General features: G+C 34.6%; 1 protein-coding gene across 3 annotated transcripts in view; it reads left to right on the top strand.

Moving 5' to 3' along the window:
- Nucleotides 1-18,910, top strand: part of PDS5B (PDS5 cohesin associated factor B) — a 189,151-nt gene extending 170,241 nt beyond the window's left edge. The window contains exons 27-35 of one of the 3 annotated variants that reach the window (XM_027557448.1): nt 677-809; nt 1,146-1,265; nt 2,298-2,360; nt 2,928-3,073; nt 4,452-4,557; nt 11,051-11,490; nt 11,583-11,690; nt 14,445-14,583; nt 15,928-18,910. In XM_027557448.1, the coding sequence (XP_027413249.1) occupies nt 677-809; nt 1,146-1,265; nt 2,298-2,360; nt 2,928-3,073; nt 4,452-4,557; nt 11,051-11,490; nt 11,583-11,690; nt 14,445-14,583; nt 15,928-15,963 (1,291 nt within the window). In that variant the 3' untranslated portion in view covers nt 15,964-18,910. The remainder of the gene's footprint in view (nt 1-676; nt 810-1,145; nt 1,266-2,297; nt 2,361-2,927; nt 3,074-4,451; nt 4,558-11,050; nt 11,491-11,582; nt 11,691-14,444; nt 14,584-15,927) is intronic. The other 2 variants (XM_027557449.1, XM_027557450.1) reach the window with 2 other exon arrangements.
- The last annotated feature ends 3,831 nt before the right edge of the window (nt 18,911-22,741 follow it).

Raw genomic sequence — 22,741 nt, 5'->3', positions numbered from 1 at the left:
CCTTTCTATCAGAGAAAAGAAACTGTAACCTATGCCTGCGGTCTCAGAGGTTACTTTTCTCCCTTCTAGAACTGATGCCTTGTTTCACATTTTCCTCTTCTCCCGTTTTCTCCTCTGTACTATCACTCTGTCCCATTCTGTATGCATAATACAGAGACAAAGGACTTTCATTTTTTTCTTGCATAGAATTTAATATAATTACCCTGAAACTGAGGTAGTGAAACTTTTTTTTCTCTTTAGTATGTAAGTTGTCAGCCCTGACTTTTCCCTCAATTTATTGATGAAGACTCTTAATGGTTGTTAGAGTTTCCTAAAGACTGCAGTCAGAACCGCGGTCAATCTTAGCACATGAGAGTCTTCACTTTGTGACCCAGTTACTGCTTCAGGGAACCCTCCATCCCTGCCACAGCTTGGGATTAAGATCACTGCTTTATTTCTACCATTTCTGTTTCTTTTTAACTTTTCTGTCTACCTAGGAAAATTAGTGAGACTTTGAGAAAGGATGTTATGAACTCATACCTACATTCCTGATATGTTGTAATATGTATGTGATGTACTTTTTTTTTCTCTATTGATTTTTAGCTGTTTCTTTTTAATTTTTTCTGCTCTTGGAGTTCATTATATTTAGAATTATATCCATATTTAATAGTGAATTTTTTTTCTTGGTATTTTTTAGGTGTCTTTGGTTTGTTCTGGAAATACTAATGGCTAAAAATGAAAATAATAGTCATGCGTTTATCAGAAAGATGGTAGAAAATATTAAACAAACAAAAGATGCTCAAGGACCAGATGATGCAAAAATGAATGAAGTATGTAATTCTTTGTAAATAGTTATGATTCTGTATTGACTTTAAGCATTTGAGCATAGGGTATAAGACTTCTTTAGACAGCATGAGTCTTTGCTGCTCGTAGTAAATAGTAGTATTCATGTTAGTAATTAGACTTACTAATATAGAATCAGTAGAGAATAGTAGTAATGCTGTTACTAGTAAACTAATTACAATAATAGAATAAGTATTTTAACTTACACTGTTGTCCTGAAAACTACATACTAAATGCACGTTCTGGAATTACTCCTAATTCACAGAGTCTCGTTTGCCAACTTAAGTACCTGATTTTTTCTTTTTGTTTAATACCCATTGCAGAAACTGTATACTGTATGTGATGTTGCCATGAATATCATCATGTCAAAAAGCACCACATATAGTTTGGAATCTCCTAAAGACCCGGTACTGCCAGCTCGTTTTTTCACCCAGCCTGACAAGGTAGTTATTTTAGGATTTATTTGTGTAAGTTGAAATAAAATATATTGTCACCACTAGGTTGTGGGAAGATCAGGAGGAATCAATGTCAAGAGTTGACCCACTACTTATGTCATGGGGAAAGGTCACCGTGAATCTTAACCATGTTCAAGATCAGAATGTGGGCTAAGCTGGAGGATACAAATAGATTCAGAAATGAGTTAAAATGATCTAAAATTTTTATTGTTTTCTGAGTTTTATGCTAGTCTTAAGAGCACAGGCAAAAATGTGATCAAAGCTGATAAATTAATGAGTTAATGGCCATTGATTCAAAACAGGAAGGAGAATGCTGATACAGTCTGAAATTATAAGCCCTTGAAATTTCTAACTGGTGTGAAACAATCAGAGAACTGACATTGGAGCAGGCTTAATACCTGGGAAGCATTACAGGGATCTTCCCAAACCACTTTCAGAAAACTGAAGTATAGTATTATTCTAAAAAAGGTATTTTTAAGAATCTCTTGGAGGTTTATAGTCTATCTAAGTGAGAGGAAAACAGTCATTACCCCCCCCCCCTTTTTTTTTTTAAAGCAGAATACCAGTTAATATCTTAACCCCAGTGTATAGAGATTGGAATAGGCCTTGTAGGTTCACCTAAAAAGGGACTGTCTGCATTTAGGCATTCACTTTTTTGTGATTAAGATAAAAGTAGTATATATATATATATATATATATATATATATGTGGTCTCTTCCCTGGAGAGTATTATTATATAAGCATGTTTTTGTTCAGGTGCTCTTACAGCTCTAGCATATTAGAGCTCAAAAATGTTGTGTTAATACTAGAGTTAGTACAAGGTTAGTTTTAGCTATTACAGCATTTAAAATCAGTGACTGAAATTTTGTGTTTCAACTGATTTTTAGTTTCAATAAATATGTATTTTATAATGCACTTTAAAACAAAAGCTGCTCTAATTTAAGTTTTATTGACTTTTGAATTGCTTTGTAGATACAGTGTTTCAGAAGTCATTGACTGTCTTTTTTCCCTTGCTTCCAGAACTTCAGTAACACCAAAAATTATCTGCCTCCAGAAATGAAATCATTTTTCACTCCTGGAAAAGTATGTTTTGAAAATTGTTTTAATTTTTATGTGGTAGTTTATTTTAGTGTGACTGTTGGTATTATTATATTATTTTGTATTTCTTTTAAATTGGTGTATCAAAAGAAAATACAAATATTCAGTATCTTCCATTTAGTAAGAAAAAGTTATTTTTACTATATAGATGTAGGTTGAGATATAGAACATATTTTTTAACTTATGGTAAAACCCTGAGTATCTTCTTTCTTAAATTTCTTATTCTGTAGTATTAAAGTAAAAAGACATATCCTTCCCTGGCAAGAGTCTAATTGTCAATTTTCATTGTTGACTATACATTTTTTGTGTTCTCACTTTCTTTGTAAGCCTTCTTACCGTAGATAACTTAGAAACTTAACTGTTATTCTGTTAATACAGTTTTTTATTTATTCAAGTGATACTCAGTTTATAATTCTTATTTTGCTTAAGGATAGGCAAGCTTTTCATGGTTTATATATGGAAATACTTTGGCAGGTGTTATTTGTGATTCTTTGCATCTAAATTTCTTTTGGTTTTTATCAAATAGAAAGAGATACGCATTTTTCATTTCAGCCCAAAACAACCAATGTTCTAGGAGCTGTTAATAAGCCGCTTTCATCAGCAGGCAAACAATCTCAGACAAAATCATCACGAATGGAAACTGTAAGCAACGCAAGCAGCAGCTCAAATCCAAGCTCTCCTGGAAGAATAAAAGGGAGGTAAGTACACAAGAAATACCATGCTTTACATTAAGGAATCCACCAAGGCTATGAGATCTAAAATAACATCTTCTACCTTTAATGTCAGTGAATGAAAGTCAGTGCATATCTGTACATTCCTTTTTAACACTGAGAGCCATTTACAAGGTATATGTATTTGCTTACTCACTTAGATGGGTACTCCATAGCCTTTCATACTTTAGCTTGTTGGGGCAATCCGTTGTAAGACATAAGCTGGTTTCCAAACTTAGTGTCCAGTGAATGTAAATCTTTAAATTACGGCTCATCTATACAGTGGAATACATACTCCTTTAAAAAATGATGACGTATGAGCTCATATGAAGAGTTTCCACAATATGTGATTGAGTGGAAAAGACAAAGAATAGAACAGTGTAAAGTATTTTGGGGTTTTAAGAAGAATTTGTATTTACGTGTACTTGTACATGCATCAAAAGTTTTAGGAAGAATGCCCAACATCTCCATAGTGCATACAGTAATCTAGTGTAGGAAGGAGGAAGATGCTCTGATGTGGTTTTGAATTTCTTTTACTGTGCATGCATGTAACTTTTTTGTTTTAAAAAAGTTTAAAAATGTGCTTTCAAATTGTGCTGTGTACTTTCAATTTTTTATTTTCTAAAGAAAAAAGGAAAATAATTTACAGTTTAACTAGTTTTGGCATTTTTGTTGTTTAGTTTCTAAGTTGTGTTGTTTTTTGTTCACCAGGACTCTTTCTAAGGGAATGGGCTAGGTGTGTGTGAGAGATCACTTTGGTTGGAGAATAGGGATTAGAATAATGGTCAGGGATGAAGTTGAGAGGTAGCCAGATTATGTTTGCCCTTTGTGGATAATGTAAAGGATTTGGTTTGACTTCTAAGTAAAACTGGAAGATGTAGAGTCTAGTGATCTAATTTGTGCTTTTAGAAGATTACCTAGGTTACTGATGGAGAATAGAGGAGCTAGAATCAGCTAATAGTAATCTCAGGTAGGCATGAAAAGGGAGAAGGTTGGAAAATAGCCAAATGGTGTTAAATATATTAAAGTGCTTCCCTTGCAGCTCAGTTGGTAAAGAATCTGCCTGCAATGCAGGAGACCCAGGTTCGATTCCTGAGTCAGGAAGAGCCCCTGGAGAAGGAAATGGCAACCCTCTCCAGTATTCTTGCCTAGAGAATTTCATGGACAGAAGAGCCTGGCAGGCTACATTCCATGGGATGGCAAGAGAGTCAGACACAACTTAGGGACTAAACCACCATGAAAATAAAGTGGATACTTTTTGGAAAGAATGAAACTTTTTGTTCATAAAGCTATAAAGCTACTCTGGGAACAGGAAGAACTTTTAAGGTTTGATTGTAATAATAATAACAAATATCTGTATTAAAAGGCTTGATAGTTCTGAAATGGATCACAGTGAAAATGAAGATTACACAATGTCTTCACCTTTGCCGGGAAAAAAAAGTGACAAGAGAGATGACTCTGATCTTGTAAGGGTGAGATATTTCGTTTGATTTTATAATAAGTACAATAATAGTAATTCTTTCTATGTAAATAATAATTTTTACACGGAAACGAGTGAGTGTTACTTTCAAGTTTGACATATGATTTTACTTCAGTGGTTTTAATCACAAATTTGAGTTTATAATTATCCTCTACCATGTAATTTAAGTATATTGAATTTCTTGTGTGTCTTATCATTCTAGTAAGCAGTCTTTATTCTTTAAAGCTTTGGACTCAAACATGCCTGTTCTGTTCTCAGAACTGCTTGGCTTTTGTGTTTGTTTTCTTTTTCTTTAAACATAATGAGTTTAGACTTAGCCTTAGAGAAGAGACTAGAATGAGAATTCTTAAAGGTTCTTCCATCTTAGCTGATTTCCTGAGCCTTTAATTACTAAATATGATTCCAGTAAATGTTGGAAATGCTACAGTTTTCATAAAGTCCTTGTTTAGTTTTTAAATCTTAATAGCAGTGATACTGATATGTGTTATAGACATAATTTATAGTTATCATTTGAAGACAATTTGGCATTTTTAGTATGGATATAGAATACGGTTACGTATTCCAACACAACTCAATGGCATTAATAACGGAGTACATTTTGACTTTCTAGGTTAGCTCTAAACATTTCTTGAATAACTTGTTAGGTTCCCTGAATTAGTTTCTTTATTAGTGAAGTGTGGATACTCAGCTGGTAAAGTTTATCAGAATAAATGAATTAGCCCAAATGAATGGTGGTTGCTGCTGTTTCATTGTTATCAAGATTAATATTTTTGATTTATAATTATCATAATAAAAGTTAATGTGTTTTCATCTACTTAATTAATAGAGGGAAAAATTATTAATAAATACATTGCTTTTTCTGAAATAGTTCTTGTACTTCTTGTCTTCCAGTGGCCCAAACTTACATATCCCACAAAGTTTAAATGATTTTCAGTTTTTTTCAGGTTTCTCCAATAACTTATTTTAGAAAATTGTTTCTCTTTCTACTTAAAACTCTAAAATTCTTACTCAATCTTAACTATAGTGTTAATTCTGATTATTATTGGCTGTTTAAAAATTTCACCCAAGCAGAATTAAAAATTGATTGCTTAGCCAGAAAGGAACCTTGTTATCTGGATTTATAGAAGAATCCTTGAGTGGGAAAAGCTATTTATGTCTTCTAATCTGACCTCTCCCTTAGTGCAGAAATTCCTTCTCTGTAATTTATGAGAGTTAGTTACCATGTGCTTGAAAATGCCTTAAGTGGAAAGCCTGTAATTTCTCCCATTTGTTGGAGACCTCAGGTAGGTTACCCACACCCACATATATTGCTCTTCTTCCCCCCCAAATTAGAAAACATGGTTAATATTTTGTTATCCTATAAATTCCATATCTAGTTTACATTTTGGAGCAATGCAGAATAAAGTCCATGTTTTCACAGAACAGTTCTGAATTTACAAGCTTTTGAGATTGATATGTGTAGTTAATAAGGCTTTTGCCATCTTTTGTGTAACTTTGCATCCATTTTCAGAAGAACCTTATTAATAAGCTTGTTCCAACTGAAATGTCTTTAGAGAGCTGACATTATGAAACAGAAGTTGAGTTTAAAGACCGATAGATAGTGGAAAAGTATTGTTTTTTTTGTATACTACCAGCTTCACATTGAAATTTCACTGCAAAATTATTGTTCATGTACATTTATATTAAATACAGCCACAGGACTGCAAAGGTCAGTTTTCATTCCAATGCCAAAGAATGTTCAGACTACCATACAGTTGTGCTCATTTCACATGCTAGCAAGGGAATGCTCAAAATCCTTCTAGACTTCAGCAGAGCGTGAACCTAGAACTTCTAGATGTACAAGCTGGATTTAGAAAAGGCAGAGGAACCAGGGATCAAATTGCCAACATCTGTTGGATCATAGAAAAACCAAGAGAATTCCTAAAAAACATCTACTTCTGCTTCACTGACTATGTTAAATCCTTTGACTGTGTGGATCACAACAAACTGGAAAATTCTTAAAAGAAATTGGAATATCAGCCCACCTTACCTGTCCTGAAAAACCTGTATGCAGGACAAGAAGCTACAGTTAGATCAGACATGAAACAGTGGACTAGCTCAAAATTGGGAAAGGAGTATGATAAGGCTGTATATTGTCACCCTGCTTTTTTAAGTTTTATGCGGAGTATATCATGCAAAACGCCAGGCTTGATGCATCACAAGCTGGAATCAAGATGGCCAGGAGAAATAACAACCTCATATGCAGATGATATACCACCCTAACAGCAGAAAGTGAAGAGGAACTAAAGAGCCTCTTGATGAAGGTGAAAGAGCAGAGTGAAAAACCTGGCTTAAAACTCAACATTCAAAAAACTAAGATCATGGCATCCAGTCTTCATGGCAAGTAAATGGGAAAAAAGTGGGAACAGTTACTTATTTTATCTTCTTGGGCTCCAAACACTTGCTCCTTGGAAGAAAAGCTATAACAAACCTGGACAATGTATTAAAAAGCAGAGACATCACTTATCCAACAAAGGTCCATATAGTCAAAGCTATGGTTTTTCCAGTAGTCATGTATGGATGTGAGAGTTGGACTATGAAGAAGGCTGAGCACCAAAGAATTGATGCTTTTGAACTGTGGTGTGGGAGAACCACAACAGTTGGCACTCTTGAGCATCCCTTGGCTGCAAAGAGATCCAGCCAGTCCATCCTAAAGGAAATCAGTCCTGAATATTGAAGGACTGATGCTGAAATGGAAACTCCAATACTTTAGCCACCTGATGCAAAGAACTGACCTATTTGAAAAGACCTTGATGCTGGGAAAGAATGAGAGCAAGAGGAAAAGGGGACAACAGAGGATGAGATGGTTGGATGGCATAACCAACTCAATGGATGTGAATTTAAGCAAACTCCAGAAGATAATGAAGACAGGGATCTCAAAGAATTGGACACAACTGAACAATAATAATTTAGTTTTACAATTAACATTTTCCCCATTTCTTACTTCTGATGTCGATTTTATACCCCTCTGTTCTGAAAACAGTACAGTACAAATGAAAAATTAGAGAATTTAGTGCTTTAGGAAGCTAGATTATTTTATGATACTGTCAAGAAAACAGACATTGAATTTCCTTTTTACCACCAGCCTTTTCCAGAACATTAAGATTTCAGCCATTTTTTTCAGATATTTGGACGTCAAAATGAATTGTAATATTTATAATTGGAAACTTTAGTTTTATTTTAATATTTTTCTTCCCTTCTCTAAGCAATGACAATTAATTTTTAATTTATGTTCAAAACTCTAGAAAAATAGTAACAAATTAAAACCAAACATTTATATGCCTTTTTTCTTCCCAGAATACAAGGATAATTTAAATGCTAAAAAATCTTTTTATATAACAAATCAACATCCTAAATAAAAGATGCTAACAAGATAATCTCAGATCATGTCAATCAGATATAAATAAAATTTCATTCTTGGCAAAAGTGAACTCTTTGTAAATTAATGCTAGAAACATACTTCATTATATGCTAAAAGTTTTATCTGTTGAAGTCAGTAGTCAGTGATTTGGTCAAATTATTATTCTTAAAGGCAAAATACTTGAAGCATTTTTATTAAAAATCAGGAACAAAACATACAACCAGTTACCACCACTGTTATTGTTCTAGAATATTTGGCCAGTTCTGAAAGACATGAAATAGGAACCAAAAGTATGATGATGAAAAAGAAGAGATATTTATTTTTATACTCTTAAAAAAAATAAGAAGCAATAGAGAAACTAAATTTAGCATGGTAGATGTATGTTTGTATGTATATATATAACTAACTTTACTCCAGTCATTTTACTTTATATCAGATAGACACTTGGGGGAAAAGAGATTTACTTTACAGCAATAACCGTTACAATGGAATTAGATAGAGGAATCTAAACATAACCTTAAAAAGAAGGAGGAGGAACCTATGTGGAGGAAACATCAAAACTGAGAAACATAGAAGAGAGAGAGGACATGCCATATTCCTTCATGGGATAAATGAATAAAAAAAGATGACAGTTCTAAGTGAAAATATCATTGTAAAATTCCAGTGTGATTTTAAGTCCATGGCGAAGAATGTTGTTGTTTAGCTGCCAAGTTGTGTCCAACTCTTTGTGACACCATGGCCTATAGCCCCCCCCAGTCTTCTCTGTCCGTGGAATTTCCCAGGATTTCCAATATTCCCAAGAATACTGGAGTGGGTTGCCATTTCCTTCTCAGGGGATCTTCCCAGACTAGATATGAAACCTGTGTCTTCCTGCATTAGCAGGTGTATTTTACCATGGAGTCACTAAGGAAGCTCAAGGGTAGAATAAATGGATGCAAAGGAGGAGTAATGATAAAATCAGCCCAACCAAAGACAAACATACTTAGTTATAATTTGTAAAATACTGTGCTTTTGTTGCATAGTATTTTACTAATACCTAGAAATATTACTGTTTTTGAAAAATAATACAAAGTAAAGGAAGCATAATATATCATTGATTTTGAAGTGATTGGATGTATCTTTGGCAGTGGGAGTAGGTAAAACAGTTTAGAACCTCAACTCACATCCTATCCTAAAACAAAATATGATAATGTCTTAGTCTGTTCAGGCTACCATAACAATACACCAGAGACTGGAAGGTTTGAACAACACAAATTTTCTCATGTTTCTGGAGGTTGGAAAGTCCAAGATCAAAGTGTGGGCCAATTCAGTTGCTGATGGGATCTCTGTTCCTGGTTTACAGATGGTTACCCTGGGTTCGATCCCTGGTGGGGAAGACCCCCTGAAGTAGGAAATGGCAACCCACTCCAGTATTCTTGCCTGGAAAATTACGTGGACAGACCAGTGTGGTGGGTTACCGTCCATGTGGTCACAATGAGTTGGACACGACTGAAGACACACGCACACACCCTCACACACCCTCCCTTCTTGCTGTGTTCTTATCAGTGGTAAAAGGATATGAGTTTGAGCAAACTTCTGGAGACCATGAAGGACAGGGAATCCCAGCGTGCTGCTGTTCATAGGGTCGCAAAGAGTCAGACATGACTGAGCAACTGAACAACAATAAGCTGGTGAAGAGAGAGACAGTGAGATCTCTCTGGTGTCTCTTTTCCTAAGGACACTAATCCCATCATGAGGGCCCCACCCTTTAGACTTTAGAATTACTTCCCAAAGATCCCATCTCCAAAGAATATCAGAATTCTACAGCTTGTGAATTTTGTGGGGACACAATTCAGTTCATAACGAACAGGAAATAAAATCTAAAGTATACACAAAAGTGTAGAATATTGTAGATTAAAACTCAAACTCCAATAAACAGACAAGGGGCATAACTAGGCAGTTCACAGATAGGAAATACAAATGACTAATTAAACGTGAAGAATTGTAAGTAATCTGATAATTTTTGTTTTCACTGATGTTTTAAGAATGTAAATTGGAACAAACCATTTGGAAATTAACTTAGTACTACAAACATGTTTTTATATGTTTTACATGCATGGTATACCTATGGAGAAAATTATAAATTCATACATATTCTTCCTTGTTTCTTTGAAGAATTTCTTTAAAGAATCTCCATCTACGAGTCAAGGCTTAAATTTTGTGAATGTAGACTGGGATTTTATGTTAAATTTGAAAGTCACTGATTTTTGTATTGTTGTATCTGGGAAGAAGTGATAATCTTTGATTCAGAAATGTTTTCAGAATTTTTAATAAATGATGAATATGTTTAACTTTTGTATCTTGCAACCTCCTTTATGAAATAAAATAGTTCTTTTATGATGTGTATGCATTATGCATTACATAGTTGATATTTATGTCTTATTATATACACTGTGTGGTAAAATTAGGATTACTTAAATTGACTATCAAATGCAGATCCACTATACTCAGTGTAGTTGTCTATTATTTAAGCATTGAATTTGGCTTTTTCTCTTTTTTTAGTAGACCAGATAGATTTTTTTTTTCTTTTTTCAAGAAAATACATTGATTTTATTATTGAAACAGTATAGACATTTGTGAAATATTTGAAAGTAAGTTGCCAGTTAAAACTTGGTAGAGACAACAGATACTAATAAGAAACAACTGCAATTCTTCATAATGAGTACTGAACTAGGACTCCTTTTAAGCGTTGAATTTAGAATGTTCTTTTTAATGGACTAGCTCTTCATGAAAAATTTATCATCTAATCATCTATTGATCTTGAGAGGTTTCATCTGAGGCTCTTTAGCTTGAGTAAGAATAAAAATTTACCCTCTTACCCCCAGATTATGTTTTATATTAGAAAATTGTTATTAAAAGCAAGTAGGTAGTTATGGTTCTGATATGCTTAAAACCTCTAGACCTTATTTAGGTACATTCTTATAACTGAAGTGGATAACAGATTTTGTTCGTTTGTTTATTCTTGAACATATATATATATACACATACACACACACTAATAATGTATACTAAGTTTTATATTTGAAATCGTGGCTTTTATTCCTAGTCTGAATTGGACAAACCAAGAAGCCGGAAAAAGACACCTGTAACAGATTCAGAAGAGAAATTAGGCATGGATGACCTTTCCAAGTTGGTACAGGAACAGAAACCTAAAGGCAGTCAGCGTGGACGAAAGAGAGGCCATACAGCTTCAGAGTCAGACGAACAGCAGTGGCCTGAGGAAAAGAGGCTCAAAGAAGATATACTAGAAAATGAGGATGAACAGAACAGTCCACCAAAAAAAGGTAAACGAGGCCGACCACCAAAACCTCTTGGTGGGGGTACACCCAAAGAAGAGCCAACGATGAAAACATCCAAAAAAGGAAGCAAAAAAAAATCTGGACCTTCAGCAGCAGAAGAGGAAGAGGAAGAAGAAAGACAAAGTGGAAACACAGAGCAGAAGTCAAAAAGTAAACAGCACCGGACTTCAAGGAGAGCACAGCAGAGGTAAGTGTGTGCAACTCTGAACTGCATGTGTCCGTTATTGTACTGTAAATCATAACTTGGTGCTGTCTGCATCCGGGTCTTCCCCAAAGCAGAGCAGAGTCTCCTGACACTACTGCAGCTGAACCCACACAGTCCACACCACAGAAGGGACGAGGAGGACCATCAAAAACACCGTCACCATCACAACCCCCCAAAAAGGTGTAAGTTGTAAATAATATTAAGTTTCAAACCAGTTTCAAATTATTCTGCAAGAATTCATAAATTTCTAAGTATAGCAATATATAGTGAAAGTGTTAGTTGCTCAGTCGTGTCCAACTCTTTGTGACCCCCTGGACTGTAGCCCACCAGGCTCCCTTGTCCATTCTCCAGGGAAGAATTCTCCAGGCAAGGATACTGGAGTGAGTTGCCATTCCCTTCTCCAGGAGATCTTCCTGACCCAAGAATTGAACCAGATCTCCTGCACTGCAGGCAGATTCTTTACTGTCTGAGCCACCCGTATATTTAGCCTAGTATACTAGGTAAGATAAAATTTTTGTAAACTTACCTAGGTGATTGATATCCCAATCATCCTTTGGTGACATTTGTACATTTTTATAGGTTTTAGACAAATGGTTATAAATACCAAATAGTTTATTATTTCCAGTACACACTTTTTGGTACCTAAAGAGACGATGGCGTATCTTTAAATAATCATACCATAGATCACATTTTCTTGTTACTCCACACCACAGGTTTTCCATCTTTCCTCAGCAACTTTAAAAAAATAGCTTATACACTTTTGCTTTCATTCTTTGATCAGTGTAGGAAAGTCATTTTTCCTAAGTATATTGGTGGAAATTATCACATAGTGATCTCAAGCTTTTGATGTCTTGATATTGTTTGTTTTCTAATCAAATTAACACATCTGTATCTATATATAGATTTGGATGATCACACAAGTACACGTTTATAGGAGAGTTACAGTGACAAATCTATGTCCAAGATTATTAAAGTGGCAGGGGCATCAATGTTGTAATTTGTAAATTTGGCACTTTCTTTCTCATTTAAAGCAAAAACAGAGTAGAATGTTGTCTGTTAGAAATTTTACAGTTTTTCTGAAAGTAATCCCATACTTCAGTGGCTTGACTTTTCAGAGTTGGCAGCACACCTTGGTTAAACACTCAGTTCATAGTTTTTCCTGTTCCTATGTATTCCATAGGAAAAGTTACCAAGTATCTAGCTAGTACTTCCCACCTTTTTCCGTTTAATTTTCCTTCATATAAAAAGTAAAGGTAAGTACATTTTTGTGGCAGCTTTATAAATGTGTTTGTATTCAGCCATGGAAAAAATCACTGTTTAAAAAAAAAATTCCTAAGATAGCTTAAATTTCGATGATTAATTTTATAACAAAATAATAGGGTGAATATCTTTCATGCTTGTAACTTTAATTTGTTTATATTTGGGCATCATAAAATGAAGGGCTTGTATGATTATCATGTTACTTGTAAAATGACACAAGTCCTCCTCATGGGAATATTTTAAATGAAGCAAGTATTTTCTGTTAAAAAAATCAACACAGAGAGAGTGTTTATAATCCTGTCTTAACAGCCTAACTTCTTTTTGCTGGAAAGCCCCTCTTTAGAGGTAGTGTGATCACATATGTTACGATTTGCTTGTTTTCTTGTTCTGATCTTAGTGGAATTGAGCAAGATTGTATTATTTTCCCTGTATATTCTTCTGTTAATTCTGAAAAACTGAATCAAGTAAGTAAATTTGAGTAAATTGGCTTGAGTACAGATTAAACAGTATATATATTCAATTGCTTATAGAAATGATTAGGAAATTCTAAATTAAATACCAACAGATATATACGTTTAATTAAGTGGTGGTATCTGTTACATATTTTTGAGTATCTTCTATGTATCAGAGAGTATTAGGTGCTAAGGAATATAGTGACAGAAAACAGACATCCTTATAGTACTTACCATCTAAAAGGGAATGTAGTTATTAAATAATCACACATGAATGTGAAATAATAAGTTGTGAAATGTACCTTGGAGAACAAAGTTAGGGTACTGTAAGAGAGTGTAATGAGAGGGCTGGGGAACTGGGGAAGTTTTCTCTTTGGAAAGTTGATTCCTTGAGAACAAATTGATTCCTCAAGTTGATTCCTTGAGAACAGTAGGAGTTAGACTTCTAGAGAGTAGGGAGAGGAACATTTCAGGTGGAGGGGACCCTGTTTTGGAAGGTTCTGAAGTGGGAAAAATCTTGACAAATTCAGAGAGCCGAAGGAAGGCAAAGTTTTTGCTGTATTGTAGTTTCAGGGGATTGGGGTATAGAAAAAGATGAGAACTGACAAGTAGGCAAGGCCAGTCTAAAGGTCCTTATGTACTTATCAAGGAGGTTAATGCAGTTACTCTCAGTACAGTAGGGGCCTCTCTCAGGGGCGTTGACATCAGCTGTTTTACATTTTTAAAAGATTACTTAGAGAGAGGCAAAAGATGAGAATGGTTTAGAAATATGTACGATGTAACAGTGAAGATGGAGAGAAGTGAATGGATTTGAGATTTCTTTACAAGTAGAATCTTTAGGTCAGACAAAGAATTGCACGCTATTAAGGAAGACTCTAAATTTTCTGGTTTGAGTGACTCAGTAGACATAGATGCCTTTTACAGACTTGGGAAAGATAAAAGGAAGAGTAGACTTTGGGTTATATTTTAAAATCCTTTATGGCGTTGGTTTCAGTCACCCTGACTTTTGTTATTTGTTATCTACCAAATAAAGTACAATCTAGGGTTAAGTACTGGTTTAGGGTTTAGAATGTAAGGAAAATATTTCTTGGCTTACATGGTAATTCAGGGTAAAAATGATAATAAAGGAAAGTCTATGAAGTATTTAAAGCATTTCCTCTTATGAAGTAAACTACCACTTAAAGATCACAATGCTCATTTTATTTTACCTGTGTTTTACTCTAGCCGTGTAGGACGCTCTAAACAAGCAGCTACTAAAGAAAATGACTCAAGTGAAGAAATAGATGTGTTTCAGGGTAGCTCTCCTGTCAATGATGAAAATCCACAGGAAGAAACAGAAGAAGAGGAAGTCTCTACAGTAAATGTATGTGTTTTTTAAAGTGCCATGTGTGATAGTATGGAATGTATTCAATAGAATTAGAGTTGATAAGTGGTCAGATTCTTTTAGCACTTGCCGTTACTTAATAATTCTGAATATATATGTATTTTTTCATTTGTTTGTAGTGTGTTCATCTATCAGCTTAGATTGTGGAGAAAATATCATTTATGAAAACCTGAAACCAAGTGAGAATAATAGACGTAGCCTAGTGAGAGTGTAAATGTCCAGTGTACAACTGAATACAGAGAAGAGCAAGTGATAGTCTCAGGACGACACCGCATGCACTTAAGTTTTCCCAGTATCTGTTATATATACTCTTGGTAATATTTCGTATACATTTTTTGTTTCAGTTTCTCAGTAGCAACTAGAAGTTAGTCAGTCATGTAGAATAAAGTCATGTCTTCAAATAAAATTAGCGTTTGGGATTCATAAAAATCGGCAATAGACCTTTCTTTCACAAAAGTAGGAATGTAATGCCTCCTAAGATACTTTTTTAAAATAATGAATGACTTTGCCTGTCACATCTCCGATTTTTCTCTTTGGAAGAAATATAATTGATGCATCTAAGTAAGAGCTGTGTATTGCTAATATTCATGCTGAATCTGTGGATCAGCTTAGCTAGTTTCAGTTTTTTGTTTGAGAAACGTGTGTCCTGTGATCAAGCCCCAGAGTTGACCCCTGCCTCTCTGTCTTATTTAATATAATCAGCACCTCTGTCTGCATCAGGATTCATTTATCTGAATTAGTTGAAGACCAGAGGAAAAAAATATGTTGAATTTTGGTCTCAAACTAGTTTGGCTTGTAAAGGGTTTTTATGGGGGGAAGATATAAAAATAAGGCTCATGAGTACATAGTAACTGATGGCTTCATTAAAGGAAAACTAAACTATAAGTTTATGTTCCTCTTGATAATACTAAACTTATTTTATCTGAAATTTTATGCTTTCATTAGTACTTGCCACATTTTTTATATGTTTTTGATAGTTGTTATGATCCAAACTCAATGGGTAGTTTCTGAGAAAGGTAGCTATAAGCCTAAATTCATACCCTTTACTACAGACACATAAATAACAAGGTGATATTTGTCATTGTTTTTTGCTGTTGACATTGACTTCTGTTCATTTCTCTTTAAAATTATTAAACAGAAAAGTAAAATATTTTCTCTTTTGCTAATCCTGGGAAAGGCTGTTTATGAGCATTCATGTATGTGATGCTAAGACAGAAAGTTAATGTAGGAGAAAGATTTTAAGAAAGGACTATCAGGGACATGTTAAGAATAATAATTGGTTATAAAACAATGGTAATTACACCCGTTGATGTTTCTTTCAAGGTGCGGCGGCGAGGTTCTAAAAGAGAAAGGCGATGAACAGATGCCGTTAATAACTTTCTGTGTGAGAGCTTTGAAAAAAATGGTTGTCAAGCTTCAGGCTGAGTAAAGCCTTTGATGCACAAAATGGGACTGCTGAAGAGTGGACAGTTGGACCTTACTCTGATGACCTCATGTGTCTGTGGTCACACACTTTAGCCATGCGCATGGTGACAACATTGACTATGGAGTCTGTGAAAGAGTCTAATGTGTGATGGCTATGTAGACATAAACTAAAGAAGAAACTTGTAAATATGTTTTTCTTTTTTTTTTTTTAAATGTTTCTGACTTCTAAAGTGCTTGTATAGCTTTTATCTGCGGCTTTAAACTGACAGTGCCCAGCTGTTTATTGGATCTATTGATTTGAAAAGAGTTCTTTAGGATAGATCTTAAGCAGTAATCTGTCAGTGTTTGTATTTGTATTCTCTGCAATTTACTGTGAAAAAAATTTTTTTTCAACAAATGGTGTCATTTTCTTGATGTCACTGTTTGTTGGAGCGTTGAAATGCTCTCTTTCCCGTACGTCTCTTAGCTGGTGTTTACTCCCAGGCATCCTTAATCTGCAGAGGTGCTAAGTGGTCTGCCATCACACCTGAATCATGCCTCTGATGGGAGGACGCCACACAAATGGTGAAACAGTCCTGAAGTTGTTTGATTATTTTACACCTCAGTATTGGTCCCAGAATTTTCTGGCCTGTCATGGCAATGAAAATTTTAAAAAGAGAGAGATTTAAAATATTTTAATTTTAAAGAGTGTGTTATTAAAATAATGTACTGAATTCTTTATCCCGTTTTATCATCCCTTTTCAGTTTTTATTAATCTACTGTATCAATAAAATTCTGTAATTTGTATTAGTTTCTGATAGTCTAGAATGTTATTGTGTATAGATACTTCCTCTTGAACGTTATGTTCAGAAAATGCAAATTATTACACTATAATATAAAATCTGATATATACACATTAGGAATGTTTCGGTTCTCCATAACAGTGTAAAGTTAATCAGAAAGAAAAAAATTTTATTGATGCAGTGTGTCTTTATAAAGCTGTTCTTGAAAGCAAGTGTTTTGTATTTTATAGTGAGTTGCATGTTTATGAAAAAGTGCTGAAAATGGGATGTGCTCTTTTCTGTAAATTCATATTTAGCCATAGTATATGATAGATTGCCCCATAACATAGTTTTTCATCAAGAGTTTATTATTGTACTTTATTTTGGAGCCAAAAATTGTTTTTTGGGGGGAGGGGCAGGGTGGGAGTGATATATCCAACTATATGAGCTACTGTAGGTACCACAGTCTTATGAACTTTGAATGAAATTCCACTTGTCCAGATTGAGAGAAGTGGAAATTTATTTGGGTTTAGAGCATATCTTTCTTCTTTTCTTTGTTGTAATCTACAAAATATAGAAACAAAGGCAGTATCCTTTATACAGTTTTATGAACTGTATTTTCAACCAAAACATATAGGGTATGACTTAATGCTTACCTACATTCATTTTAGTATTTCAGGTGCTGTTCTTTCATTTTTTTCATGGTTACCATCAGAAAAGAAAATCATATTCTAACTTATTTATCACAGTGAATAATGGAGCATTTTCATTTAAATATACCATTATGTTTAAGGTATATTTCCAAGATTGGTTATAATAGATGGGGGATATAATAAAGAAACTACTATTTTGGAAAATGAGGTTTACTATTTTCCGGTGTATACTCACAATTGATGTGATTATTTTTCTTTTAAAAATTTCTTCATGTTTATGAAAGGGCCTTTTATTTTAAAAAAAAGTTTTGAATTGTGTCTTAATCTCTCAATATTTAACTATTCTTCATTTACAACAGTACTGACACCAGTGATAATGGGAGGCTGCTGTGTATCAAGGCAGCTAATGTTGGACCAATATACAGCTGATTTTTAAACGTGTCATTAGCTCAATTCTCCCAAACACGCTATTTCTATTTCAGCAGTACAAAGGCATGTTTTTAAATCTATAAAATAAAGAATAAGGGATAGCTTTGTATTTTTGTCTTTGACTAAATTGCACCAGAAATGTTTATGGAAGTATATCCTTAAGACCATTTTATAAAACATAATGAAAAAATGATTGTGGAGGATTTTTATTTGCATGATCATAGTTAACCAAATTTCATTGCACATTTAATTCTGTATATTAGTTCACACAAAATGCTCATTGTAGATTTTGTTCAATGCCAATGAGTCTGTGATTTTATAACTTGTCTGTTCACTTTTTGGGAGGATTACAATGTAAATTTTCCATTTTTCTGTAGAAAAATAGGTGCAATAATGATCAAAGTTTTGATGTCCTGAGTAATCTTAGGGGATTATCTTATTATTATGTTTAAACTTAACATTTCATGTACTAACATTTGGAGAGCCACATACTATAACTAAAGTAAAATTAAGTATGTGTAAAACATTAATTGCTAACAGTGGTTAGCAAACTCTTCAGTGATAATGTTCATTTTGAAAATATGTACTGTATAAAATTAAGAAAATATTTAACTCATTGTAACAAGTTCCACTATGAAAATCTTACGATTCTTCAGTGAGGTTATCTTGCTGCACTCTGTAGCAAATCCATTTAATCTACATTATAATAAAATTTCTTGCTGCAGTGCAACAGGAAGCTTTTTCAGTGATCTCCACTGTATATGTAAATTACAAATGTGGCTGTACAACTTGTTCCAGGCATTAAAGGTTAAATTACATTCTGTATTTTCTTACAACTTGTTAAGTTTGATTTTTAAGATTTCCTTTTGCCCACTTAAAGAATGTCAGGAATTTAAGAATTTGTTTAACTTAGGCATATGTCCCCTACCATATAGTATTATGTCACCATAATGAACAATTGGTATTTAGGTAGATAACCAATTTTCAGACACATTTTTGGATTTTCTGTGAAGTTGAATAAACATGGAAGCTAATATATAATTGTATTATTTTATTTATGTGAATCTATATACATTTATATTTAAATGTTTACTAAATGGAGGAGGTCATATTTTAATGATTTTTACTTTTGGAGCCTTTGGTTCATGAAGAGAAAAGTGTATTTCCTAGTAACATTTTTCAAACTTTTTGTTTGAACTTCTCATGCAAAATCTTGGCCGACAGAGATTTACTAAGTATTATGTAAATGATTGCATAACTGAAGAAAAGAAATGTATCAACTTCAAAAGTAAGCACTAAGAAATGTTGTGGCAGTTTTGTTAATGTGTTCAGCAAATATTTATTGAATTCCTACTATGTGCTAGGCTGGCTACAGAGGACAAGTGTGATCAGGATAGTGAGTCTCTGCCCTTGCGGAGCTCACGTCCTCCACAGAGAGGTGGGGGAATAAGGAGAACAACAAGCAGTATTTAATATCATATCATATGGTAGAAAGTGTGGAGATTAGAAAAGGACAGATTGGATGGAGAGTAGAAATGATTGGAGGAGAACCTGTTTTATACACTTGGAAGCTATGTTTTTCAGTAAAATTTAGGCTCATTAGATTTTTATGCTGAAGTTGACACTTTTATAATTATAAAATGTCACTTGTTGTCTGTATGAATACATCATGCTGGCTTTGATAATCGATACAGCCATTACCAGTTTTGTTGTAACTGTTCTTTGCATGACAGAACTTCTGTCCTGTTATTTTCAACCCGTTTGTGTCCTTATGTTTAAAAGCGTGTATTATGTAAACATTTTATCCTTTGGTCTTGTTCTTTTAGCCAATCTCAGAATCTTGTTTTTTTAATTAGAGTGTTTAGGCTACTTATTTTTGGTTTAATCACTGATATGGTAGCTTTTTTTGGTATTTTCTTTTTTTGCCATTTTTTCCTTCATTCCTTTATGTTCTCCTTTTCCTACCTTCTTTTGGCTCAGTAAAGTACTTCTTGCTATATTCTCTCTTTTACTAGCTTTTTAGTTATACCTGATTGTGTTGTTATTTCAGTGGCTAACCTGCAGATTACAATATCTATATTTTACTTATTATAGTCTACCCTGTATTAATGTTTTTATAACCTTATGAACAATGCAAGAAGTTGAAACAATTCAACTTCATTTGCTGTGCCTCTACTTTTTGTTCTTTTTTTTTTTAATACATCTTTTGGTTTTAAATGTCAGAATATCAGTGCTTTCAATAATCAGTGTTCTTACTTGTTTACCCATAATTTTCTCTTTGCTTTTTTCTTTTAATTTAGATAGTTCTGTGCTTCCACATATTTCATTTTCCTTTGGCCTGAAGAACTTTTGGTATTGCTTATGGTGCAGGTTGGGGGCAGTTAATTCATTCAGGTTTTTTTTGTTTGTTTGAAAGGTCTTAATCACACCTTCGTTATTGAAGGGTATTTTCCTTGGATGTGGAATTCCCAGATGGGCAGTTTTATTTGGCAGCTTAAAGGTTAGCATTCTCTTGTCCTCTCATTTCTGTATTTTTTGTTGGGAAGTCAGCTTAAAACCCTTTTGCTCTTTGTAGGTAACATGTCTGTCTTTTCTGGCTGCTTTTAGAATTTTCTGTTTATCTTTGTATTTAGCAGTTTGACTTTGCTGAGTGGTTTTCATTTTATTTGTCATGCTTGGGGTTTCCTGAGCTTTTGAAGCTGTGGATTGATATGTTCCATCAGTCTTGAAAGATAACCCTCACAAATTACTTCTACTCTATTATCACTCCTCTCTGACACTCCAGTTATAAATACGGCTTCCCTGATAGCTCAGTTGGTAAAGAATCCACCTTCAATGTGGGAGACCTGGGTTCAATCCTTGGGTTGGAAAGATCTCCTGGAGAAGGGAAAGGCTATCCACTCTAGTATTCTGGCCTGGAGAATCCCGTGGACTTATCCCATGGGTCGCAAAGAGTCAGACATGACTGAACGACTTTCACTTCACTCTCATTTTCCCTGTTCTTTCTACTTGTTTTTCTCTCTGTGCTTCACTGTTTTGAATATTTTCTATTAACCCGTCTTCAGATTTATCAAGTCTGTCTTCTGCCCCATCCAGTCTTCTATGTAACCCACCCGATTAGTTGATTTCAAACATTATACTTTTTAGTTTTAGAATGTCCAGTTATATTTTATAGATTTCATTTCTCTGTTGAATGTCTCTTTTTATGCTTTTCTCTCATTTATAAAAATATGCAACTGGCAGAGATTGGAATTATATAACTAACTCTTCATCATCTGTGGACTTGATTCTATTGCCTAATTCTTTTTTTCTTCATTATCAGTCACATTTTTTCTGGTCACATTCCTTTCTGTCACCTTACAGGGCTTTTAATTTTTTTCTCTATTGCAGGAGAATGTGCATAAAAGAACTGAAGGATTGAAGTTGATGTGATTCCCCCCCGACCCCCACCCCCCCAGGAGAGAATTTGCTTTGTTTTCTGTTAGGCAATTGATTACCTCAATCCATGGAATTGGGCTTGGGTTGCAGCTTATGTTAGACTCAAACTTGTTTCAAAAAGTCTTGGGACTTGTGTTTTGTGAAGGCCTTTCCCTTTAGCACAGCAAGACTATAATTTCATTCAGCTTTTCCCTCCAGCCCAGACTCTCAACAGGAGGGTAGTTTTACAAAGGATCATCAAAGAAGGTTCTCTGAGAAGGTGACATCTGATTGTGGGCTTTGATGAAGTGAGGGAATCGAACCAAACCATATGAGGGGAAAAAGAGTATTATAGGCAGAGGGAAGAGTTACGTACAAAAAGTCCTTAGGGGAGAATGAGCACATTAGGGGTTTCAAGAAGGCTGTGTTTCTGAAGTGAAAGTGACCAACGGATAAAAGGGCTGGAGGGAAAGTCGGAAGCCAGCAAAGAGCTAGACCATACCTGTGTGCTCTTGGGAGTTTTGTTCAGAGTTTGATGGGAATCCATTGTCTTTGATGAGTAGAAGAATGGCAAGATCTGAATCTGCTTTTATTTATTTTTTAATTAAAAATAAAAAGATGTTGGACTGAACATGTCTAAAACCGAATGCATAACCTTTCCTTCCGGGATCTAGTCGTCTTCATACATCTGAAAGTAGAGCTAGCATTCAGCTAGTAACACAAATCAGAAACCTAGAAATTTCCCTCTTTCTCCTCCTTGTCCTTATGCTTACATTCTCATCTGTCACTAAGTCCTGTTGATTTTCCTTTCTGATTGCTCCTGGAATTTTTCTACTTTAAGTTCTCATGTCTTTGTCTCCAAACTTGTCTGTCACATTTGCTCTTGCCTGAGCTCAAATTGATGTTCACAGTGTAGCCAGACCATTGTGAAATAGAGTGATCCTCTCAGCAGCAGCAGCAACAACAGATCTTGCAGTGTAAACCCTACAATCCCTTAACACTCCACTGTTGCCTTTAGGATAATGCGCCCTACACAGCTTTGCATCTTTGGTCACTCCTTCTAGCCAGACCTTTGTTCTTAGTCTGTGTCAGCCACACTGTTCCCTTACACCTAGTTGCCGGAGGTACAAGCTATTAGGGTGCGTATAAAGGGATATGGACATTCAAAAGATAAAGTATAGTCTGTTCTTTGTGCCTGAAGCCCTCTTCCTTTTTCTGCTGCATCTAGTTGTCTCATACTCACACAACAAGAATTTTCCCTGAGGAAGCTGTTGTAGGTTTCTGTGATGAGGACAAACCCTACTATTGTATGCCCTCTTAGTTTACTTCTTTATAGAGCCTCTTAGCCCAGTTGGTATTTGGATGGTCTTACTGCCTCCAACATTGTAAGTTACATGAAGACAGAGATGGGGTTTCTGTTCACTAGTTTTATCTCCAGCACGCAGCACAGTG

The sequence above is a fragment of the Bos indicus x Bos taurus genome, chromosome 12 (assembly GCF_003369695.1).
Source record: "Bos indicus x Bos taurus breed Angus x Brahman F1 hybrid chromosome 12, Bos_hybrid_MaternalHap_v2.0, whole genome shotgun sequence".
Lineage (NCBI taxonomy): Eukaryota > Metazoa > Chordata > Mammalia > Artiodactyla > Bovidae > Bos > Bos indicus x Bos taurus.
The sequence above is the reverse complement of the archived record's forward strand: the minus strand, read 5'-3'. Positions and strand labels throughout refer to the sequence as shown.